General features: G+C 45.1%; 2 protein-coding genes across 2 annotated transcripts; one reads left to right on the top strand and one right to left on the bottom strand.

Moving 5' to 3' along the window:
- Positions 1 to 755: 755 nt before the first annotated feature.
- LOC124680734 (probable acylpyruvase FAHD2, mitochondrial) lies at positions 756 to 3989 on the bottom strand. The gene is made up of 8 exons (XM_047215786.1): positions 3824 to 3989; positions 3549 to 3723; positions 2687 to 2739; positions 2101 to 2163; positions 1404 to 1454; positions 1196 to 1313; positions 982 to 1118; positions 756 to 864 (listed from the first exon to the last, which is right to left on the bottom strand). Exons 1-7 carry the CDS (start codon positions 3926 to 3928, stop codon positions 1003 to 1005), a joined length of 681 nt encoding a protein of 226 aa, XP_047071742.1. The 5' UTR covers positions 3929 to 3989; the 3' UTR covers positions 756 to 864; positions 982 to 1002.
- Positions 3990 to 5725: 1736 nt separating this feature from the next.
- LOC124680732 lies at positions 5726 to 13983 on the top strand. Its single transcript, XM_047215784.1, has 5 exons — positions 5726 to 5877; positions 6540 to 7916; positions 8517 to 8765; positions 11145 to 11389; positions 13515 to 13983. The coding sequence occupies exons 1-5, from the start codon at positions 5726 to 5728 to the stop codon at positions 13526 to 13528; spliced, it is 2037 nt and encodes a 678-aa protein (XP_047071740.1). The 3' UTR covers positions 13529 to 13983.
- Positions 13984 to 25646: the final 11663 nt, after the last annotated feature.

The following is a 25646-nucleotide window of genomic DNA, read 5'->3' as shown; positions in this document are numbered from 1 at the left end:
ACATGATACACTGAGAAACTCTAGAACGGTGCTGTGATAATGACTGAGGACAGCGCTCCAATTTTACTTGTAGAGAGCAAGGTCAAAGATCAAACCCAACTGTTAATTTCCGTGGAACGTGCAGATCGTCTAGATATACAGTGTGTAGGTGAAGCCAAGAAATAAAGGACCAAGTTCCAGGAAGACATTCTTATCATACCATAGTTTCTTGATTGCTACAAAGAAATTACACTGCCTTCTTGGCTCTCTGGGGAGGATAACAGTTACCTAGCAAGCGTATATGCAAAGACTTGTTTTGCTGGTCGCGTTAATTACTACCGCTGTTTAGACCTGTAAGTCTGTATTTACTCCTGGTGGAAACATTTTACCTTTAACTTATCGAATTTGTGGGATGTTGATGTAGTAGTTGATAATCAGGAAACTTAAGTGTAAGTATGTGACCGTGAGCTTGTATGCAACTTGAAACTTTCAAGAATGTGAATTCATTCAATGGAAATAGAGATAACATGAGTGGTAGTTGTTGTACGCTCAACAGAGATATTATTTCCATCAGGAGCATTTACAAGCTCCATATAGGTGCTGCAGTATTGTCCTAGCCAAGGAAAAAACCAAGGTATAGCCACAAATATTCACCATTATGAATATAGTCCACCGACATGGGGCACACCAAGTTCACTGAAGCATAGTTACTAGGAGATGTGACCATACATAATTCCAGGCGTACAAAAAGTAAAAAATGATACACAGAGATTGCAGTTTGCTGGATACAGTGGTGGTAACTCAGGAATGGCGCTGCAAAACAGTTGATTTGCAGTTTAACTTGCAGACATCACTAGTGGACAATCTGATCCAATGTTATTTTCCCTGCGAAGTGCATATGGTACAAAGTTATTTTATGATAGACAAACTACAGCAATATAAAATATCTAGCTAAAGCCACGTAATAAAGGACCAACTCCTACGAACACATTCCTATCATACCATAGTTTCTACGTTGTTACATCAGGCAGAAAATGTCCGGCTGCGCCTCTGAACATCAAATTCGGCCTCAATGATGCCAGTTATACCAGCTTTGATCTTCTGTCCTATTCGGACAGGGCCTACACCCTCAGGTGTACCTGCAGATGATCTCTCATTAGTAACCCACACATATCCTCCAATACACTTGTACAATTGTGTAGACAGATGACATTACCGGTTAATATCACATCACCCTCCATCAATGTCATGATTGAACTGATATAACTGATTAGAAAAGGAACCTTGAATATCATATCACTTGTAGGCCCTTTCTGCTTAAGTTCATCATCCACCTGAATATAGTTGCTCAATTCTCGTTAAGAGAATGTCTAAGATTCTATTACCTCAAGTGACTTAAATATACTGCGGACATGTATAATTACCTTTAGCCACAGCTCTAGATCATCAGGATTAGGGATAGCTGATTTTGGAACCTATTAAATAAAGAAATCATCAATGACCAAAATGCAGTTCCATAAGTTTTCACTAAGGGCTCTTTTGATTCATAGGAATAGTGTAGGAATTGTATAGGATTTAGATCCTATAGGAATTTTTCCTACACTAGTTGTTTGATTCATAGGAATATATCCTATAGGAAATAATCCTATAGGAATCTTGTAGTGCAAATCCTATAGGAAATAAACATGAGGTCATACCTCATGAAAATTTCCTTTGACACAATCAAAGAGAGCTCATCTTCCTATAGGTTTCAACTAGGCATGACATAACAATCCTATGTTTTTCCTATCCCTATGATTTTCCTATCCTATGAATCAAAGGAGCCCTAAAGTTGTTCAGAAACGGTTTCGAGTGAACACGCAAAAACCAGCAGCAAATAGACTAGTTAAACTTTTTCCATTGATTGCAATCTGAGCAACAAAGGTTGTACAAAAGTATGAACTATGGTTTCCACGGTTGATCTCAAAAAAATTCAAACACTCTTACACTTTTCACTGACTAACTTCAATATGATACTTATGAACATTTGTCATAAACAGTTACGTACAAATGAGAGAAAAAAAGTCATGACACTGAGCCGCCTACTACACCAGACTTTAAGTAAGGAAAACACAGGCTTACCACTGCACTAATTGGAGTGAAGGTATCCTGTGCTTTAGCCAAAGTCCAAGGAAGACCTGCAGACTAAAAGTTCATTGGTTAAAGTTACCAAAGCATTCGAGATATAAATTCTTACACCAAAAGATGGTAGGTTTGCAAGGTCATGTTGATGAATTATTTACTACAACTTTTGCAGAAAATATACCACAAACCATCATCTCAAATTTGTTACAGGAAAGAAGATAGAAAGAAGTAACGCCAAAACTAGCCCGAACAAAAGCATATGGTTCGTGTTTTATGACTTTGTACACAAGATGCAACTTCTGAGATTACATTTTCAAGTTTGTTGCTGGTTTTATTTATGCAAGCTGAATGTTCCTATCTGCATTTTTACTAGCAATCAGTTGAGTTGATCAGTCAAAAGAAGAAACTCCTGAGACAACATCATGTTAATTTTTGCTGAATTTCTTTTCTTAAGTTTGAGATTGGATAATTTTTTCTATCTTTTGAGTTTCTACTGCTACAAGGAAATGGCAAATGGCCCGAACAAACTTGGCATGTAGAATAGGACCAAAGAGAACTAAGAGTGTTAGTGCACACTGAGCACCTTAGCGACCGATTGAAGGTCCCTTGCTGTCATGTCCAAAGCAAGCGCATACCCTGGCAAATTAGAGGTGCAAAAAGTTATGTCAAAGTTATCATGTCACTACTGAACCATCTCAAATAGCTATTTATCGAGTCCAATGTTTGATGCTCAGTACATTGGCAGTACATTAGCGGGAGTGAACCCCAACCTGCTCATTTTTCAGAAGTGAAAGAAAGATGACAGGCCCACCAAACAAGACTCATATAGTCACAAAAGGATGTCACGCCAAAGCACTGGCCGAGCATTCATATTTCAGACAGCATACATCTAGGACATGCAAATGTGATCTAGATTAGGAATTTAATGTGCTGATAAGATACTGGCATCCGCTTGACTATCACAATCAGCGAAACAGACATCAAAGTATTGAACAAGCACGCTGATCAAGAGGAACATATTTTTAAATTCCAAACTCCACATTTGCGTATTCCACTACTAGGCTTATCAAATCTGAAGGACTATCTTCATTTGGGATTGATAAAGGTCATTTGCCCATTTGCCCTCGCTCTCTATACTAAAATCCAAATCATTCCAATTAGCATCGAACTTCAAGCTCCAACATTAATTTGCAGTATGGCACATATATTATCCTACTTGATTTCAGTTAAACAAAACGATATCAATTGCTACTATCAAACTTTGTGATCACAGTAACATAGTACATCCCCTCGACGAACAAGGGAATGCACAACCCCCCACATCTCAGCCTACTCCATAGTTTCCTCAGATCAATTGCTGAACGAGACACGGTCCTTAAGAATGGCAGGTAATCGCCTAAGTGCTAAGGATGGCAGGTCATCCCCTAACCGTGGCGCATAGTTACCTCCAACGAAGTCCATGGCGGAGGCCTCGGGTACATCGCGCGCGCGGCGGGAGATGACGACGGCGAGCTCGACCTCGTGGTGCAGCGACTCGAGCGGCTCGGGCACCTCGACGGCGGCGGTGGCCACGCCCGCGTGGAGGAAGGACGAGGTCGGCTTCAGGAACAGCACCGGCTCCTGCAACCAACCGAAACACGTTACGCCGCGCCGCGCGCGTCAGAGACCACGGGGTAAGGAGAGTGGTGCCTCGGGATCGGAGGGTGTGAGGTGCGCGGACCTTGGGGACTGGGTTGCCGAGCTCCTTGGCGTGGGCCACGTAGTTGCGCCCGACCGCGACGATCTTCGTGCTCGCCAAGAGGAGCCTCTGCGCCGCCGCCGCCATGGCCGGGGGAGCTGCACTTGCTCGGAGCTCGGGATGGGACGCAACCTCGAGGTTGTTGACGGCCAGAAGCCAACAACTAGCGGAAGGCTCCGTGATAAACGAGATCACTACGCTAAAACTAAAAGCCCCGTAAGGTTCATACGATAGTACAAGGGCCTCCTGGGCCTTGGCCCTTCTACTTTTTTTACTCTCACCCAAAAATTTATTTTCACTCTAAATTTAGTCTAGTGGAGTGATAATCTTCCGAAATGAATTTTAATCAGATTTAAATCTCAAGTGTAAATGTAATTCTCAAGCTGTTTTAGGTGTTTTTGAGTCCGGTATATGCAGATTTTGGCGTCCGCTCTATTGTTGTCGGAGCAGGAAGCTAAATGCATTATTTGGACAATAAGAACAAGGTGAAGGAGGGCTGCATAATTTTGTTTTGGCTAGAACGCAGTCGCCTTATTTCTCTTAATTGAAACGAAGTCAACCTTTAGCCACTACTAAACTGCGTTTTTTCTTAAAACATAATGTCAGCCGAAGATTGCGGAGGCGAGGACATCGCCCGCGTGGTTGCGCTCGTCGACAAAGGACCACCACATCGAAGGGAGACGCCAACAGGAGAAGGCCACCACTCCCCCGCTTCTTCTCCCCTCGCCACCATGGCCGTCTGGAGAAGAAAATAGAGCGGAGTACCACCTCCCCTTGTAACACCCACCAAACCTACATCCCCAACTCATCGCAGCAGATGAAGAAGAAGCAGCACGCGTTTTCTCCCCTCGCCACCACGGCCTGCCAGGGAAAATAGCTTGCTGTTGCCGTTGAAGCCACCACTCCTCTCCCCCTCGCCACCTTGGCCGGCCATGAGAAGCAGGGCGACCACCGCCCACTGCATCAGAGAGAGGCATCTAAAGGACCCTTTATTCATGGAGATTCTGGAGGAGGAGAATCTCGCAGCCTGCTCCGACCATCGGAGCTCAGCACCCCCAGCCCACCACCAGATGTGCCAGGTCCTGGCCAGAGACCTAGGCTCTCTACTCCAACAAACCAACAAACAACCAAAAACCTACATCTAAACCTAGATCCTACTCCGACGCCTCTCCTCCGCCATCTCCGGCCGGCCAGGCCGGCGGAGATAGCTCAGGATCGGCCCGGTCTCTATTGGTGAACACACAAAAACGGGGAGGAGAAGGGTAGGAGGGAGAGAAAGAAGTGCGCTCCCCATTCCCAGAACAAAGCACAGGACACAAGGGTATGGAACTGGAACTAAACTCAGATGGCAAGAAAAACTAGCAACCGGACGACTAAGAGCATCTCCAGTCGCGTCCCTCAAAAAGGCCCAGAAAGCGCACTAGATTTAGCGTTTGGGGACACTGTTGCTTCATGCCGCGTTTGGGCATGTCGCTCCCCATCCCCATCCCCAAACATAAATTTTGTTTTTTTATTTAACCGAAAACAGTCAAATTCATTCAAAATTGTTATATATTACATGGATTTGAACGAAATTCGATGAAATTTAAAGCTAAAACTAAACTAGTAGTACTTACGGCGCCCAAAGAAGTCGTAGTACCGGTGAAAGTTGTACATGTTGTCATCGATGACGTCCTGCTTGCCGCGCTCATCGACGGGCTCGTCTTTCACCGCGACGTTGGCGTCGCCGTCGATAGGCTCGTCCTTCACCGCGCCGCTGGATCCAGCTTCGTCGTCGTGGGTGAGATCGAAGAGCGGCATTCCGACGTCGCGGATGGACATGGTGATCCCTTGTCGATATCACCCCTCCAGGCGTCTGTGTCTTTCAACGACGCTATGACCGCCATGTTGAACCCTGGGCAGTCCTCGGGGTCGTCGCTGTTGGCGATGAGACGCTGCCGATGGAGGTACTCCGCCACCTTCGCGGCCTCCTCGTCGCCCCCCTCCTCCTTCACCTTCGGCTTCGGGAACAGGAGGGGCGCGCTAGTTCTCGGATGGTGATTCCGCCGCCTTCCGCGACGGGTTTTAGATTTTCGTGTCAGTGACCCTGCCACTCGCGACGCGTTTCCACGCTCTGTTCGGTGCGCCCGAAACGTACTTTGTGGAACGGGGATAGCCTCGGGGCGCCGAACACCGTATTGGGTTGCGCCGGATAGAAATGGTCTTTAAGGCACACAACTAGAGCCGTCGCCCACATGCCTGCGCGGAAAGCTCGAACAAGCTGGATCACGATAGGCCCTCTGCTGCTAACAAGAATAAGTACGGAGAGATTTGATCTTCCTGGCGTACTCCCCGAGAAGGTTTGAATTCCTCAAGACGCTCCCCATTTCAAGAAGAAAGTTTGTGGTAAATTACGTGTCCTCAGAGACAGCTAGCATTGATCAAAATATCATTCACCCTAGTTAAATGTCGACGTGCCCCAAAAAACTTTTGGGGCCGCTTTTGAGAGAGGCTACTCTCTTCGATCTTTTTTAAGTAACTCATATTTAATATAAAGTTATACTAAATCTAAATCAATTAAAAGAAGAAAGCTGAGGGAGTAATGTTTAATGACCAAATGTGCTGCCGGAGTGTGCTTTACGCAGCACACAGATTCGAATTTCACGAAAACGAATTAGTACAAAAATAGCATAGCACGTTTTCCTCCCATTCCATCCAGTCCAGGGTCTTCCTCCCCATTCCAGAACCCAGACAGACCCACCGAAGCGAACACCACCACCATGGCAGCGGCAGCGGCAGCGGCAGCGGCGGCGAAGCGGCCCTGCCACATCCACATCCCGCCGCTGGAGCTCGTCAGGGAGCAGATCCTCCCCCGCCTCCCGCCCCGCGAACCTGCGTGCCTCCTCCGCGCCTCCCTCGTCTGCAAGACCTGGGCCGCCGCCATCTCCGACCCCGCCTTCCGCACCCGCCTCCACCAGCTCCACGGCACACCCCCCGTGCTCGGCTTCCTCCACAACTGGGACGACGGCGACGGCGTTCCCCGCTTCATCCGCACCACCGACTCGCCCTTCGCCCTCGCCGCCGCCCCGGACTGCCGCTCCTGGCGGGCCCTCGACTTCCGCCACGGCCGCGCCCTCTTCCTCTCCAAGGGCCGGGCTACTTGGGAGCTCCTCATCTGGGAACCAATCACCGGTTCCAGCCAGCTCCTACGGGTGCCCGAGGCGTTCGAGACCGACCACGGGACCCGGAAGATGGCCCCGACCGCCGCCGTGCTCTGCGCACTGGATGGGTGCGACCACCGCGACTGCCGCGGGGGCCCCTTCCGCCTGGTCTTCGTCTTCTCCGTCGCCGCCGACGACGGGTATGCCACGTCAGCGTACGTGTACTCGTCGGAGACCGGCACCTGGGGCGAGCCGGCTTCGATGCAGCGCATGTTCTCCATGAAATTCACACGCTACTCCAGTGCGCTCGTTGGGAGGTCTAAGCTCTACTTCATGTGTGACGATGTGTGGATCCTGGGGTATGACTTGGCGAAGCACAACCTGACCGAGATTGACCCACCAGACTTCATGTCGAGTGACGTGGGGATATTCAACATCATGCCGGCGGAGGACGGTGGACTGGGACTGGGAGTTTGCCAATATCTGCATCCCAACCTCAAACTGTGGACAAAGGACACTGATGCACCGTGGGTGCTGAGCCGGGTCATCAACCTGGGCAGATCGCTCCCAACTGGAAATATCCTGAATCCAGATGGTAAAGTGCAACTGATGAGCTTTGCTGAGGGAGCAAATGTCGTCTTCTTTAACACGATCACTGGCATCTTCATAGCCGGGCTGCAGTCGCAGAAGGTGAGGAAGGTGTGCGTTAAGCGTGGCTTCTGTAATTTGATTCCAGTTGTCGGCTTCTACATTCCTGTGCACCGAGGCGAGCACCAGGATCCGTCGTCGTCGGGCCCTAGTGAGGAGTCGGGTAGCGAAGAGGAGGAGAAAACAGTGGATCAGGCGCAGCAGCTGCTCGACAAGGGGTCCAATGCTATTAAGGAGGGAGGCTTGGTCAACACCTCCGAATGTGTCAGCCACGACACTGAGATCAGGTTAGAAAATGCCACTATCCGTAGGAAGCGTGCCAACATATGAATTGTAGGAACTTCCAAATGGTTCAGAGCTAATTTGGATCTTCTGTTGTTTCCATGTCCTTAGTTGCTCTGAACCTTTGACTTTCTGTAGTTTGGGAGGCGCGTTTAGTGGGGTTTAAGATGTTCTACCACAATGTGTACCATGCTATGATGAGTGCTCTGGTAGTTTCTTGTTTGAGGAATTAGTTAATCCATCTTCCCCAGTGTTACAGAGTAGCATCTTATCTTATGGTGTGAGTATTGCTATCACATTGAATAGGTTTATTATTCTTTTCGTGAAATGCTATATTTCTCTGCAGTATTGGCTAGTCGTAAATATCTCACTATCATGCAGTTTATTTGTACAGTACTTTCGAATTCTACTACTAAGTAAGCTTTGCAAGGACTAGCCAGATGTTAGAGAAGGCAGTCCACAGGACATAGGTCGCACCTTTTGTCATCAAATTGGTTGATGAACAATTGTTGTTACGCTGTTCTGTCGCATATTACAGTAACTTTCATGCTTTATGTTATAACCTTAGCAATTGTAGACTGAATATGTATGCCTTTCTGACCTAGGGTTCCACGCCAAGGAGAAGTTGCTTCGGACTGTGCTAGCATGGAAGACAAACATGGACATGGTGGCTTGCCATCTGAAGCTCAACAAGTGACTGATCCTATGGGTCAAATTCCCAACAGTGCACTAAATGAAGAATTGGTGAAGAGTACATCTACAGCCAGCAAAGATGATTCTGGGAACTCAAAGACCTCTGGCAGCAATGTTGAGGATGCTGCTCCAACTTCGGAGAAAGGTGATTCTGAAGAAAGGTATATTATATTGTTGTTTCTTTCCCCGCACCGGTGGCTGTGCCAGGGCTGAACTACTGTGTGGCGACATGCATTATTTTCTTAAGTGTGCATCAAATCTCTAGGTTTCTTTTGAAAGTTTACTGGTAGAACAGCTGACCTCACAGTTTGTGCCCTTCCACTCCTGCATGGCTGCATATGCAAACTAATAGTCTTGTTTGGGCTTAGAACGATTAGTTGTTTGGACTTATCTGAATCCTCATCATCGTTCCATAGGAGACCACTGAACTACTGTGTGGCGACATGCATTATTTTCTTAAGTGTGCATCAACCTCTAGGTTTCTTTTGAAATTTTACTTGTAGAACATCTGACCTCACAGTTTGTGCCCTTGCATGGCTGCATATGCAAACTAATAGCCTTGTTTGGGCTTAGAACTATTAGTTGTTTGGACTTATCTGAATTCTCATCATCGTTCCATAGGAGACCATTAGTCAATGTTGTTTTCCCAATAGTTCTTACTCAACTCTGTAATATTATTGGTAGTAGATGATGTTACAGAAATCAGAAAAGAAATGGTTTCATCATTATGGGTTGACCATATTCTAAATGTATGTTTGGTGCCATATATCAGCTATTTTCTTTTAAAATTTATCTTCTTTTCCTGTGCACTTGGAATAGCAATACCAGTCTAAATATATATGGTCCTACGAAGCACTGAACTCATTCATCTTTTTTCTCTTGCAATTAGTGGTCTAAATAGTGTTGCATAAGGTAGCTTTTACTACTTAGAACTTACTGGAGGATTGTTGTCTAGCATTTCATTAGAATACTGACTATCTGCTTTTAAATGTACTGATCTATTTTGATGGTCCTGTTATAACGATTAAGTTGCCAGACGGGCTTCACGCCGCGTAGGCCTTTAAAAAAATATGATTCAGTTTGATTGCTTATGCATTCGTGTGCAACTCTTCATGTTTCTGGATTTTTACGAGCAGTTGAATATAATAAATGCTGGATTGTAGGCAGAGGCATCAAAAGATATACAGCTCTGTGCTGAACTTTCTCAAAAGATACTAGTAATAGATTATTGTGTCTGTGAAATGTAATGCCAGATAGATAAAAATTATGGAATTGCCAAGATGCCTGGGACATTGTAACAAGATGTTCCTCTCCATGTTCATGCAATCTCAATGGTCAAAACTCATCTATTTGTTTGTATACACGTTGCTGGATAAAGTTGCCTTCATTGTGTATAATATTGGTTTTACTTTTTAGCATTAGCACACAGTTAGTTGCTTTTATGTACATGCATCTACTCATGTATTGGCAGCGTGCAAAGAGATATTCATCCACTGTTTGCTTGCTGTGCTTTTAGTATACCTTGGTATCATGCGATGTTCCGAAGAACCTCCATTGTTTGCTCTTTTTGTTTCTTCTACGAAGCACTGAACTCATTCTTCTTTTTCTCTCACGCAATTAGCTGTCTAAATTGTGTTGTATTAGGTATGTTTTACTATTTAGAGCTTCCTGGATAGTTTGTGTCTAGCATTTCATCAGAATACTAATTATTTTCTTTTAAATGCACTGATCTATTATGATGATCTTGTTGTAACGATTCAGTTGCGAGGTGGACTTTGGTTCCCGTAGGCCTTTACGGATATATGATTCAGTTGGATTGTTTAAGCATTTGTGTGAATCTCTCCCTGTTTCTGTTTTTCTATGAGTAGTCTAATAGTACAATAAATCTTTGGGTTTTAGGCAGAGGCATCGAATGGTAGAATTTCAGAAGCCACTAGCCGTAGGAAGCGTGCCAACCTATGAATTGTAGGAATTTCCAAATGGTTCAGAGCTAATTTGGATCTTCTGTTGTTTCCATGTCCTTAGTTGCTCTGAACCTTTGACTTTGTGTAGTTTGGGAGGCGCGTTTAGTGGGGTTTAAGATGTTGTACCACAATGTGGTTACCAAGCTATGATGAGTGCTCTGGTAGTTTCTTGTTTGAGGAATTAGTTAATCCATCTATCCCAGTGTTACTTGATAGCAATATTTCCGAGTTAGAGAGTAGCATCTTTTCTTATGGTGTGAGTATTGCTATCACATTGAATAGGTTTATCTTTTTATGGAAATGCTATATTTCTCTGCAGTAGTGGCTAGTCGTAAATATCTCACTGTCATGCAGTTTATTTGTACAGTACTTTCGAATTCTACTACTAAGTAAACTTTGCAAGGACTAGCCAGATGTTAGAAAAGGCAGTCCACAAGACATAGGTCGCACCCCGTGTCATGAAATTGGTTGATGAAATAATTTTTATGCTGTTCTGTCGCATATTACAGTAACTTTCATGCCTTATGCTATAATCTTAACAATTGTAGACTGAATATGTATGCCTTTCTGACCTAGGGTTCCACGTCATGGAGAAGTTGCTACGGACTGTGCTAGCATGGAAGACAAACATGGACATGACTTGCCATCTGAAGCTCAACAAGTGACAGATCCTATGGGTCAAGTTCCTAACAGCGTACTGAATGAGGAATTGGTGAAGAGTACATCTACATCCAGCAAAGATGATTCTGGGAACTCAAAGACCTCTGACAGCAACGTTGAGGATCCTACTCCAACTTTGGAGAATGGTGATTCTGAAGAAGGTATTGTATATTTTCGTTCCTTTCCCTGCACCGGTGCAGGGTTGAACTACTGTGTCGTGACATGCATTATTTTCTTAAGTGTGCATCAACCTCTAGGTTTCTTTTGAAATTTTACTTGCATGGAATAGTTTCTCAAACAGGTCTTGGGAACAGCTGACCCCACAGTTTGTGCCCTTGCGCTCCTGCATGGCTGCATATGCAAACTAATAGTCTTGTTTGGGACTTAGAACTATTAGTTGTTTGGACTTATCTGAATTCTCATCATCGTTCCATAGGAGACCATTAATCAATGTTGTTTTTCCAATAGTTCTTACTGAACTCCGTAATATTATTGGTAGTAGATGGTGTTACAGAAATCAGAAAAGAAATGCTTTCATTGCTCACAAAAAGCTTGTGTTGTGGGTTGACCATATTTCAAATGTATGTCTGGTACCATATATGGGCTACTTACCTTTTTAATGCATATTTTCCTATCAGTACACTTGGAATAGCAATACCGATCTAAATATATATGGGCCTATGATACACCAAACTCGGTTCTTCTTTTTTCTCTCACAGTTAGCTGTCCAAACAGTGTTGCATAAGGTAGTTTTTACTACTTAGAACTTCCTGGATAATTAATGTCTAGCATTTCATCAGAATACTAACTATTTTCTTTTTAAATGCACTGATCCATCGTGATGATCTTGTTATAATGATTGAGTTGCCACGTGGGCTTCGCGCCACCGTAGGCCTTTATGAAAATATGATTTAGTTGGATCGTTTATGAATTTGTGTGCATCTCTTCATGTTTCTGTCTTTTACGAGTAGCCAAATAGTATTATGAACCTTGGGGCTTTGGGCAGAGGCATTAAGTGATATAATGTCAGGACTATGCTGAACCTTCTCCAAAGAGAGTAGTAGCAAATTATTCACCTTCTTTGAAATGTAGTGCCAGCTAGATAAAAATTCTGGAAATGCCAAGATATCCGTGGGACATTATAGCACGTTCATGTTATCTCAATGTTGAAAACTGAACTATTTATTTTTATTTGTATACACGTAGCTAAATGAAAGCTGCTTTCATTCTGTAAAGATCAGATTACCTTTTAGCATTAGCAGACAATTAGTTGCTTTTATCTAAATGTATCTACTCATGCATTGGATCATCAATGGCTGCCTGCAAAGAGATATTCCTCCACTGTTTGCTTGCTGTGCTTTTAGTATACCTTCATATCATGCAATGTTCCGAAGAACCGCAATTGTGTGCTCTTTGCTGTGATGCAACTGTCATATTTGCATTAGTCTTGCGGGGTTGTAGAAACCATTTTTCCTGTTATTGTGCATGTGTAAACTCATCTTTTTAAGCAAAACACATATCTTTTATATTTTCCTCCATCAGTTCATTCTTCTAGTGTTCTATGAGTTCTTGTGCAGTCTTGTGCATGCGTAAACTGGTGTTCTCCCAAGAACCAGAGTATAATAAATTGATCGTCATGCCTCGATGTGTTCTTCCTACTAGGATAAATATTGATGTAGACATTTTTAACAACAGTACTGACATAGTCATTGATCAGGGGAACAATAGGAAATGTAATTCCAGGTAGGATAAAGTTCTGAAATAGGCAACATAGTAGCAAGATGTTTCTACTCCATATTCCTTTCCCTCAATAGTCAATGTTTTTTGTTGATCTGTATCCAAATAGCTATGTAAAAGTTGCTTTCATTCTTTATTTGATATGTTCATTTTTTTTGCATTAACATACACAATTAGATGCTTTTATCTACTTGTATCCACTCATTCATTGGATCATTAGTGGCTTCCTGCAGAGAGATACTCATCCGTTGTTTGCTAGCTTTGTCTTCAGTATTTCTTCGTTTCATGCTCTGGAAAGAGTGCCATTGTTTGCTCCTTGCTGCGATGCGAGCCAACAATCATATTTGCATCAGCCTTGGATGGTTGTAGAAACCAGTTTGCATGTTCTTGTGCACGTGTTAAATTTTGCTATTTAAGCAAAACTCATATGTTTAATATTTTTCGTCACCCAGTTCATTCTGTTAGTATTACATGCCTCCTAAAGAAGTTTAGCTTTATGCATATATCACAGATGTACTAACATCTCAATCTGTTGCTATGTGCTTCTAGTGCCGCTTTGCTAAGCTGATGGTCAGGGGGATGTTTTATCAGTCATCGGCGCCTTCAGTAGGATCTCTTTCTTCTCTACAGTTGCAAAGACATGAGTGTTAGCTCTCATTTTTCATGGTATGTAGTTTAGGGTCCATTTTGAACTCTGATGCAAGGCACCAAAAGTGGAGGCTTTGACACCTCAGAGAAGTGAATGCTGCTCAAGACTTGGTCTGAAGATATGCTATGATGCAAACCTGCTAACTGGGGATAGATCTGCTAACTCTGATGCAAGGCACCAAAAGTTGAGGCTTTGACATGTCAAAGAAGTGAATGCTGGTCAAGATTTTGTCTCAAGATAACAATGTCACAACTGGAAGTTGTTGATTCTTTGAGAAAAAAATAATCTTCTGGATTAGGATTTATCAGTTGCAAGAGAACAACAATGTTTTCCCCCCTCTCCTGCTATGTAAGAATCCGTTTCCTGCTTTTTTGGCAGTTCTCTGTTCGTGTTTGAGACATGTTTGCAAGGGTTTCGTAGCAACTACATCATGGATGTGAGAGGCGGCATATTCGAGGATGCCATTGAAGCGTTACTGCAGCCAGGAATCGCTGGCGGCAATGAGAAGAGAGTTATTTCATAGTAAGGTTGTTCTAGTGTTGCTGGTTCTCTCTTTGAGAAATATTTGCAAAAATTCATCTCATGGTCACTGAATCTCATGCACTGTAGCTAGTTCTGAGATGCAGGCTACTTTGAAGACTGAGTTCTGTTTTCCCAAATTAACGTTCCAGTAAATGGTACATCAACAGTAGTAGCTTCGATAAATTTTCATCTCTCCTACAGTTATAGACTTTTTTTTGAGCTGTACAGTTACAGACTTAGTGTCATGCATCAGGAAGCTACTCTGTTTTTCCCTGTTTCTCTCGGCAGGGTAATCTTTCGCAGATTCTTACAGCACAGTAGTAGTACAATATGTTACGAACAAGCTCATATCTAACATGGTCAGATCTGCTGCAACATGAACATTAGTTGCTACAGTACGGTCATAGACTTGCAGTGTCTGTGAACGCAGGCTATTCTGATTTCCCCTTGTTCTCTCAGCCGGAACATAGATGCGAAAACAATATCTTTCACAGATTATTGAAGAGTAATGCTTTTTTTTTTTTTTTTTTGAGGAAGCGCAGGAGAGCTGCGATTTCATTGATAGAGGAAAGAGTTACAAGGAACTCAAAAACCAGAAAGCAAGATTACAAAGAAAAGCCCCGGAAGGCAGCAAGGCGGGACACGACTACTCTCGCGCTCTAAGGTGCCGGCAGCCGGCCATCGCCCAACACGAGCGTTCGTCTATGATGTCGCGAAGAACTTTCGCCGGTCTACGCTCGCGAGCGCGGAAGATACGGTCATTACGCTCCCGGCAAATAGCCCAAATGACCATGAGTGCGATGGACTTGCAGGTCTTCACCTCCGTTGGCACGGCAGTCGCAAGGGAGGCCAGCCACGCCGGCAGTAGCCCCGGCGAGCGCCAGTTCTCAGGCCGGAGGTTGTGAATGCCGAACTGTGAAGCCACTTCAGTCCAGAGGCTGCGCGACCACGGGCACTCAACGAGGAGGTGATCGGCCGTCTCCAGGTTCCGCCAGCACAAGGGGCAGACAAGCTCAGATCTATAACATGGTCAGATTGAAGCTACATGCGCAACAAGTGTGGCATAGATGAAGGTGAAGACGGCCACGGCATCATCAGGCCGTCGCTCCAGCTCCAGATCATCTCAGGCGAGAAGGTTGGACAAGGCAAGCATAGATGACCATCACTGTAACTGATGTTTGGAAGGATTCCAGTTCACAATAACTAAATAGATGCAGGTCATTTGGTAAAAGATGTGTTTGAAGACAAGTATCTTCTCTCCCAAACCAGCACTCCTAATTAGTACCAGTGTACCACTCTTCTGCAATGCTCAGAGAAATTTTTATTTACAAAGTACATAAACATTGTATTGAAACACATTTTTTTCATCTTTGGTAATAGGATAAACTATTCCACTGTAAGTAATACTCTGTTTTTTCCCTTTGTTTCCCTGTTTTTTCGATTTTCTGGGGTTCTTTCAGAAAGATGTTCACAGCATTCTAAGGAACGGAAAAGAATTCCAGATAACATAAGTTTGTGATGTTCAAATCTATTGCATAAATACACACGCTAACGTAATACAGGCTAAGTTTTATGTCTGAGTTATATTCAATGTCACATCCGGAACATAGACATGACTTGCAACTAATTTAGAACAATGATTCTTTACATAACAGAGACAGTACAATGTGGCAAGCTAGCTAGCTAAAATCTCTAACACGGCCACATGGGCGCAGATCGAGCAAACATGTACGCAGAACTAATACAGGCCAAACATCATTGGGGTGGATGAAGTTGACTGCCACGGCATCATCAGGTCGTCCTTGCACCTCCGGGTCATCTCCGCCGGACAAGGCAAGCCGTAGATGGCCTCGCCGGGCGCCATCGTGTCATGCTCTGGCTGCTCCTCGCCCAAGCTCGCGTACATTTGGCCGTCGTCGTTGGAGTTCTGGCGTGGGACCTTGCCTGCGGCGGTGACGGTCTGCACGAGCCCTATGGCGGCGGCGTCGTCCTCCGGCTGAGCTGCTGGCACGGCCAGGTCGCCCACTGGCATCATGGCGTCGTTCTGATACTCGCTCCAGAAATCTTGTTCGACGTTCTCGAAGAAATTGCTCAGTGGGGCGGCTTGATCGGCGAAACCGGCGGCGCCATACATCATCTCAGGCTCTTCTGTTAGGAACAGTTGGGGAAAGTTCATCTGAAAATCTGCCATAAGGTCTTCGGGACGAGCAGTTTCATCCTCGTCCACCGGCGGCGTCATATCGTCGTAGTTCTTGCTCTCCACAAGCAGTGGCTGCTGCTCCTCGCCCAAGCTCGCGTAAATTTGGCACTCATCGTTGTAGTTCTGGCGTGGTACCAAGTCTTCGGTGTAGGTCTGCTGCAAGAACCCGGCGTCGTCTTCCTCTGGCTCTAGCTGAGCACCTGGTACGCATGGCAGATCGCCCTCTGGCATCACCCAGTCGTCGTTGTGATACGAGCCCCAGCAATCTTCCTCCATGTTCTGGCATGATGGGGCAGCTTGATACGTTGATTGATGGTCGATGAGATTGGCGGTACCGTACCACTCTGTCATAGCGTCTTGGTCTAAAACGCTTTCTTCCACCCACGTCAGGTCGGACTCAAAGCTATCCACGAGCACTGGGTGTTCGTCCGTGAGTCGCCTCCGCGCGCTCGCCGTAGGATCCTCGGGGTGGTCGCCGGCCGGCGACTTTCTCTTCTTGGGGATGACGTCGGGATCCGACACTGGCTCGCCAGCTTCCGGCGCCACCGCGTGAAAGGATGGGTAGATCTTGCATAGCACGAGGTCGCCGCCTCCGTGCTCCGGCGAGATGCCGTACTCCCACATGATCCACCCGCCTCTCTCTTCTTTGCCCGACAACGGGTTCTTGACCTTGTAAGAAAAGTACTGCTCGTAGCCGCCGTACTCGCTTCCGCCCTTCACCGGCCTCTCGCCTTTCTCTGAGTGCCAGTGCTTGCCGGTGCCGGCGACGCCTTTGATGGTGCGCGACTTCCTCCCCGGCTCGCCGCGCGCGTTCCTCTTGCGGCCCCGGACGTAGCGCACGGGAGAGAAGAAGTACCAGACCGGCATCTTGTGGACGTCACCTTTGCCGGTGCCGGGCGCCTCGTGGAGCCGCTCCACCAGCTTCTCCGGCTCGGCGGAGTAGACGTCGGCGACGTGGATGAAGCTGCCGGTGTCGCCGGGCAGTGCCACGTTGTTGATCTTGCGGTGGAGGTACAGGTCCGTGAGTTCGCGCTCCGTCGGGCAGAAGGCGCAGCCTGCGCTTGCCTCGAGCGAGAGATCGCCGTGAGACGACATCGACGTCGTCATCGTCTTGGAGAGGATGGATCGATGTCTAGGGTTGAGTTGAGTTGTCGCTGATCGTGGATCCCAAATGCTCTGGCCGATGGCGAGCGAGCTTTCTTTCTAGGGCTGGCGCGGCGTGATCTGAGTCTAGGTATGGACGTTGCACCCCATTTATATTGCTCTTATACTGATATGGAACCTAGTCTCAGACTAAAACCGAATCGGCTTGGACTTGTAGAGCTTAATCCTAAACATGATTGGACTTGGAGCTGCTTAGGCTTTGTTTTTTTCCTTATTACTACGCGTACATGTGATTAACGCTTAATTTCATCAGATCCATCCAAAACAAGGGAAGCCTAGATTTGTGTAGTACAAAACAATACCGCACGTTTATTATAAAAATTTTTAGACTGTGTTCCTAGTTCTCACCAATATTATCCCGCTGTCACAGTGAATTGGTGAATTAGATGGATGGCACTAATTTAAGTAAACTCACCGGCAAGGATGGCAATTTTAACCGCGGGCACAGGTATCCGCGGGTACCGTATCCGTATGGGCAGAGTATGGGCACATTTTTGTACCCATGGGTAAGACCCGTACCCGGTCCGTCAAGTCACGGGTAGGGCATGGGTATATCTCTGTACCCGCGGGTATACCCATACCCTGCCCGTTTATATCTGACATGTGGACCCGTAAAACTCTACTAATGCAGCACATAGTCAAAGCCTCGAAGATACTAAACGCATCAATTCTAATCCCCTCGTTTCCCTCAACTGTTATGGAGGCCGAGCGAAATCCCAGGCGCCGTCGCGCCGAGGTGCCCGCCCTTCCTTCCCTATTTCACCATCGCGATCTCCTCCGGTCCCCAATTTCCCCATCCTTGAGCAGCATCGAGCTGAGCTGCTGCCGCGGTGCCGCCGTGAAGAGTGGAGCCGTCGAGCCGGAGGTCTGGCCCTCCTCTGTTTGTTCTCCCCAGCCGGACAGAGGGGACACCGTGAAGAGTGGAGCCGCCGTGAAGAGTGGAGCATCGAGCTGAGCTGCTGCCGTCGTGAAGAGTGGAGCGCTCCGACTCCCCTCCTTGATCTTATGGAGGTCTGGCCCTCCTCTGTTTCTTCTCCCCAGCCTGCCGGAGGGGACACCTAGGGCTGGACCACCACTACTACGACCAGACTCCACCAGGAAGAAGATCTCCGGCGCACTGTTCTGGTGGTAAGTGATAACTAGCACTGTTCTGGTGCTACGGAAGGTTGCTATTTTTTAGTTGTCAAGTGATAATCACTCCATTTGCTATGGAATTGTGTGGTACATGTGACTCGGCAGACGTATCAAATACATGTGACTCGGCAGCGTATCAAGTGATAATCCCTTTGTATTCGTATCAAATACTTTTGTCTGAGTGAACCTATATTGTATTCCTATCAAGTATTTGAAGTGTCAATTTCTTATGTGGCTCATTTTTTTTGAGTTATTAATACGGGTGATTTCTAAGTTTTGATGATTTTCATATTCTCATCTTAGTCATATATCTGTTATTGAGTTGAAATTATTGATTTTTTGGTCAAATATCATGTCGATCAGTAGATGAATTTAAAGTTCTGAATAAATTGTGTTGCTACTTGATCTAACCGCCGGGTACCCTCTGGTTACGGGTAACCTGAGGGTATGGGTGTGGGTAAAGTTTTAGACCCGCGGGCACCGGTATGGGCAGAATTTTGTACCCATTGACTTGACGGGTATGGGTATGGTATTGCTCTACCCGGGCCATACCCAGCCCATTGCCATCCTTGCTCACCGGATGGACGTGGCGCCGGCAATTGTTTAGCCTAGCTAGCATTAGTATGTTTGACTTGTTTTCTTATACGTGGGTCCTACCTCGCTCCAACGTTTGGACTCATTTTCTTACATGTGTGTTCTACCTCGCTTCGACATTGTGACCGTTATACATACACGCGGGCCTGCCATCCCAACGAAAAGATGGTTCATGTCCTGGATTCGAGGTTTCAAGGCCCCATTTTTTCTTTGCCATTTTCCACTTTTGTTGCTCGCTACTCTACTCATCCCGCCTCCACAATTTCATCGCCCACTGTCGTGCACTCTCCAGGCCTTACCTTAGCCCGTTCGTGGATGTATATGTTCTTTCATGCTCTCCCTCCTGGTCCATGTCCTCTTCTTTGTCGTGCTCTAGAGGCTAGAAATAGAGTGCGGGTCCTGGTCATTGTTGGCACGCCTCTTCGACATTGGGAAGCTCATATGGTACTAAGATCTATAAAGAATAAGAGAGAAATAGATCAAGTGTAACATCCCTCTTTTAGCTAAACCTAATTAGGGTTTGTTGTGCATCATGAGCATCATATCAATTTCCAAAGAAAATTGCATTAAGGTAATATCTGAAAAAACCCTAATGTTTGTTTAAATCCTTCTCTTAAATAAAATGTTCAAAATGATCTAAATCTTCAAACTAAAATTTATGGCCCTTCTACAATATGTCAAGAAAGACATTCATATTTTGACAAGTTCAAAAAAGTGTGGATCCTCAAATGAATTTCAAACCATCCAAAAAGAAGTTGGCCGTCGTCGTTGGAGTTCTGGCGTGGGACCTCGCCTGCGGCGGTGACGGTCTGCACGAGCCCTGTGGCGGCGGCGTCGTCCTCCGGCTGAGCTGCTGGCACGGCCAGGTTGCCCACTGGCATCATGGCGTCGTTCTGATACTCGCTCCAGAAATCTTGTTCGACGTTCTCGAAGAAGTTGCTCAGTGGGGCGGCTTGATCGGCGAAACCGGCGGCGCCATACATCATCTCAGGCTCTTCTGTTAGGAACAGTTGGGGAAAATTCATCTGGAAATCTGCCATAAGGTCTTCGGGACGAGCAGTTTCATCCTCATCCACCGGCGGCGTCATATCGTCGTAGTTCTTGCTCTCCACAAGCAGTGGCTGCTCCTCCTCGCCCAAGCTCGCGTACATTTGGCACTCATCGTTGTAGTTCTGGCGTGGTACCAAGTCTTCGGTGTAGGTCTGCTGCAAGAACCCGGCGTCGTCTTCCTCTGGCTCTAGCTGAGCACCTGGTGCGCATGGCAGATCGCCCTCTGGCATCACCCAGTCGTCGTTGTGATACGAGCCCCAGCAATCTTCCTCCACGTTCTGGCATGATCTAAATCTTCAAACTAAAATTTGTGGCCCTTCTACAATATGTCAAGAAAGACTCGTTTTCTTACATGTGGGTCCTACGTCGCTTCGATGTTCGGACTCATTTTCTTACATGTGGGTTCTCACTATGACCAGCATACAGACATGATACACAGAAAAACTCTAGAACGGTTCATAGAGTTGCAGTTGCTCAAAGGCTACCAATTGCTCAAGCCTTTGTTATCTAGGAGTACTAGGCGTAGCAGGTCAGTGGAGAAGGTGTTCGTCAAAAGGAGCCTTTTGGCATCACATGCGAGACAGAATAAACCGACTTCTGAACAGAATAAAATTTGTCCATTCGTTCATCCGCATGGGCAAGGCCAGAGAAACAAGAAAAAGAAACAAAGCTCTCTGAACTAGCATACGCACGTACTCCTATTATACAAGCACGTACTCCTATTATACAAGAGGCAAACAAAACAAATCTCCATGGCCAAAAGAACAAGAACAATCTTGAGTAAAATCGATCTATTCCTCAACTCATGGAACCAAATAGAAAAAGAGGATCGGTCCATGAGTTACCTCACGAGGATGACCAGCGGACGGACCACCACACCGTCCATGCCGAGTACCTCTGCATGTTGCCGTCTTCCATGGCGGTCATCACCATCCCATATTTCCGTCTATGGCGCTCGACTAGCGGTGTGACTCCTCTCCATCCACTCCACTCCTCTCCTCTCCTCTCCTCTCCTCGACAAAGTCAAAGTCTAAGTCATAGTCACACGCGCAATCCACACGCGGTGTGTGGCGGGAGACTCACATATATAGAGCTAGGAGAGGTTGAAGGAGAGATGATGGTTTGCTTGATGTGGGGAAGAGATCTCGTCCTCAACCGTCCAGATTATGTGCGTCAAGAATAGAGAGGATGGATAGTCCAGATGATCAGTGCCATGGATTGCTCACGTGACATTTCATCTAGAGAAACAAAACGTTGCAGATGTAAATAGTACTATTAATGGCTCAATGGATTGCATGCGCGCATGGGTAAGCGATCCATTATTAATCACTGGAGGGCTATGAAGCCGGCTAGCCATTATAAATTCGGAATTTTCTGCTACAACTGAGAACTACGTAAATCCTATTAATGGCACAATGGCTTAGTGGCACAGGTCTACAATGTGCAGTGTAATCGAGCAGACTGTAGCGTGTGGAAAGCCAGCTAGCCATAAAAAGCTTAGTGGGTTTTTTTCTCTCCTACAGCCAAGAACTGCATGAAACAATCTACCCCTCAACTACGGCCACCAGCAAGTCTACACCGTGCCGTTGTTTTCCCCTCGCCTCCTGACACACAAGTGGGTCACAAGCGCCTTAGACGAGCCCCATGAGAGGTTCTTGGTGGCACAGGTCTCATCGCCTTGCCCAAGCATATACCTAGCTTCATGCGCCTATGGGAAGATGCAAATGGTAAGGATAAAAACCATGTACAGCCCACTCCGGGTGGAACCAACATATCAAGCTAATCATGCAAAGGTAAATATAAGATAAATTTGAGCTTGCCTTTTTTTTTGGAAATTTTCATCATACAACGAAATAATGGATAGCCAGTCAAAGTACACAAGCAGATACATGCAGACCAAAATGGCCGTGTGACTAGCTAGTGCACTCGTATTTGAAAGTCATACAGCAAGCCAGTTAGCTGACTCCTTCCCAGCATACCAGTAGCAGCATCGACTATCAAAACAAGGAGGTTTAAGGTTAATTAGCTAGAAAATTAGCATCACACAACAACATAATTATTGATATGAAATGATGAGAAAACTCGACCAGAATTCCAAGTCTACTGTTGAGCAAAATAATTACTGATATCAAATGATGACAAAAATAATTATCTGCCATTCATCTTCACTTCACAACTACTATGTAGCAGATTAGTTTCCAGCTAGCAAGCAACCTCTCCATGGGATGCTCCATCGGGAATGCTGACTTGGTACAACAAGCCAGCTAGTACAATACGTTAATTACAGGCTATGCTTCCTGGCCGCTACTGCGTCTGCTCGGACTCCGGGTGTCTCGATCTGAATTGGAGCTCACGGTGCGCGCTCCAGCACAATTGCCACAGCTGAGAAGGATATGACCATGGGGATTCGTTTTTCCGTCTCAGTGTTGCTTCCCTCACCATCTCAGACAGCTCCTGGCATCCAATTGTTGTTGCTCAGTTGATCCCATGCTCCCTGCCACCACAACCACACCACAACCATCTTGCTCCCGGTGCTCAGTACCAGCAGTGGGGTAGCTGTAATAGGAAGGCAAGACATCCACGAACTCGGTCCTTGTCGCTCTGACCACCTTGCTCGAGTCGAGCGATCGAGGAAGAGCCTTCAGCACATGTACCAAAACACCAATGTTGTCGCCTGAAAAATTAGAAACAGTGCCAACAAGATGTTCAATAAATGAGATACAAGTACAAGGGGTATTATCTTCATGAGATATTGTATTTAGAAAGAATAATCTATAAGAAATGCTGGAAGATACTCAAACATAACATAGCAGTGAACAAAGCAGAAATACTATCTCCATTCCAATGAATAAGGCTCCCTCGTTTTTCATGTTTTTCTTTCACCAAGAATTGCTCCAAATACTATATTGTTGGTACAAAATGAGCATCATTAGAAAGTCTTTTCAGTACTAATTATGTTCAATATAATCAAGATTTTATCGGTTAGTTTTTTTTGGTCAAAATTTGTCTTGGAATACCTGTGCTCCATATTCATCAATACGGAGGTAGCACCAATTGGGGCCAGAATTGACAGATTATACCCAAAAGGAGTCATACTTGAATAAAATACTTGTGCGAACATGTGAGAAATATTATCAATAACAATGTAAAACACTATCATATTCTACAACCGGTGTCCATTATACACAATTATAGTCACAGTGATCAAGCAACTCAAAGTAAGATTCTAAAACTCTAAGATGAGTTCCAAGGTAGAAAGCTAAGATCTTATAGAACAATCTGACATAGAACATCTAGAGCTCACAATGGCAGAACAAGAGGCATCAAATAAATACTAAGAACTATGCTTCCATGTCAAGAAAACAAATAGTAGCCTAAAGCAGATACGCTGTGATCATTTATTCCCATCTTACCGCAGACAAGAATGCCCAGATGGGTTGAGAAACAGATATGAAACTGTGCAAGTATCTTTTACAGGCATCACTATCTTTAGTAGGTTAATTTTGAATTTTACCAGACGACCAAATATTTCATTGGCACTGTAGAAACCACGTGTTCATTGGCAATATCCACCAAAAAAATCATTTTAGTGACAGCTGGAGTGACAACAACTAACAAATAATGTTAACAGTAAAACATGTAGGAAAACTTATTGTAAAGCTTTGTAAATAACAGGTGTAGCAAGAAACAATTAAATACTGGGGAACCATCAAACATGGAAAACAATCCTAAACAATGAACGCCTAGAGTTAGGACAACCATGTTGCTCATATTTCTAGTCCAAGAAACTATAAGTTCCATTTCCTGCATGATTAGGACACGAGATATGATGTTGGGAGGGTACATCTGTAGAAGAAATCTGGAAACCACCAGAAGCCAGTGGGGTCTAGGAAGCAAACCCAGAAAGTTGAACCATGATTGTGTCATCAAGTGGTGGTATGCACAGTACTAGAAAAAAAAGAGCATTCAGTGTGTATTAATCAATAAGAAGAAATAAAAACAAGACCAGTCCCATTATAATAGGTACAGTAGGATCAGAAGGCAGTTTGAAGTTTGGCCGCCTAACGAAAATTGGAGCCCAGCTACATTCTTGACTCTCTTTTGAGGGAGTTCATCAAGATCCCTGCCATCAAAGTAATTTTGTCTTCATCACTTATAAATATACAAAGAAGAGGCCACAACTCGCTGTTGGGTATCACAAAGTACATAGCAGAAAGGGGACAGGCGGAAGCCAACCTAAACCACAAAGAGGAAGAAGACAACACCGCTTCGCCATCAGCCACGAACCCAATGGCCGACCGAACCTAGAACAGTGGCCAGGAAAGCAGCAACACATCTTCTAGAGCTAGAACGAGTCACGCTGGATCCAGTAGCCATGAATCCGTCTTTGGGGGCTCCAGTTGCACGTCTCCACTGCTGCCCTGCAAAGGATGGACGAATATAACCATCGATTAATATAATAAGCCCCCGAAGTCAAACATAAGGAATAAACAACAAAACCGTTAAGTCAATCTAAAGAAGAATAGTAATTAACAACTAATATTTACACTATGCCATGCACATCTAGATAATTAACACAAAATTGAGGAGGACTGAGGCAGGAGGACTAGTTTGGTCATCCCTGACATACACGAGCACATTTGGTCATCCCGGACATACACGAGCACATTTCTTATAACTGATGGCAGAGAGATAAATAAGCTAATCTGTCCTCGCTTAGAAATATACAAAATGTAGCCTAAGCTTGCATGTAAACCAAAATGACTATACAGTACAAATATTCAGTTCTGGTAATTCTTATCAAGTGAAAGAAGGAACCATGAACCAACTAACATAAAGATCATAGATAGCTACTGATTCATCAAGGTTCAAAGCTAGGTTGCGATTTTTGCAAAGCAAGCTCACTGAAGAAACCTGACACTTTGGCATCATCTCAAACATACTGGCACACTACACATCAACCTCATACACAACTAAGATGAGTAATAAGCAAAGCTACATTCAGCTCCATGGTTCCAAACGGACCAGACAACAAGTACAGAAACCACCATAAACACCAATGCGGAGGAGATGCAACCGAAAAGCCCCAGGTGACTGGAAACTATGCACCGAATTTGTAAAAGGCGGCTTCAAAGTTCAAAACTTTTCAACTGAAACATTATACACAAAATTAAGCAGGAGATCTGTTTGTCCACTAGCAAAGGAAAAAACAGAGGAAAAAATGATTACTTTGCTAACAAAAAGACATCTTAAGCTTGTAATAATCTTAACATGCTATAATAAATGATATCTGCATTAACAATTGCTCGCCATACAAAAAGGCCAAAGCTTAATGTGCAGTGACCAAACAAGCAAGAGCCAGGTCAAG

The sequence above is a fragment of the Lolium rigidum genome, unplaced genomic scaffold (genome assembly GCF_022539505.1).
Source record: "Lolium rigidum isolate FL_2022 unplaced genomic scaffold, APGP_CSIRO_Lrig_0.1 contig_27164_1, whole genome shotgun sequence".
Lineage (NCBI taxonomy): Eukaryota > Viridiplantae > Streptophyta > Magnoliopsida > Poales > Poaceae > Lolium > Lolium rigidum.
Note: the sequence above shows the minus strand (reverse complement) of the source record. Positions and strands in the feature narration are given on the sequence as shown.

Bases quoted from the DNA above. Each gene is read 5' to 3' on its own strand.
- LOC124680734 (XM_047215786.1), bottom strand. From the start codon at position 3,928: ATGGCGGCGGCGGCGCAGAGGCTCCTCTTGGCGAGCACGAAGATCGTC. The intron at 2,164-2,686 runs GTGCTCAGTGTG...ATGAACTTTTAG, and splicing joins ACCTTCAATCGGTCGCTAAG to TCTGCAGGTCTTCCTTGGAC. The intron at 1,314-1,403 runs GTAATTATACAT...AACTATATTCAG, and splicing joins ATCTAGAGCTGTGGCTAAAG to GTGGATGATGAACTTAAGCA.
- LOC124680732 (XM_047215784.1), top strand. From the start codon at position 5,726: ATGTTGAACCCTGGGCAGTCCTCGGGGTCGTCGCTGTTGGCGATGAGA. The intron at 5,878-6,539 runs GTGATTCCGCCG...CATTCCATCCAG, and splicing joins GGCGCGCTAGTTCTCGGATG to TCCAGGGTCTTCCTCCCCAT. The intron at 8,766-11,144 runs GTATATTATATT...TTTCTGACCTAG, and splicing joins AAAGGTGATTCTGAAGAAAG to GGTTCCACGTCATGGAGAAG.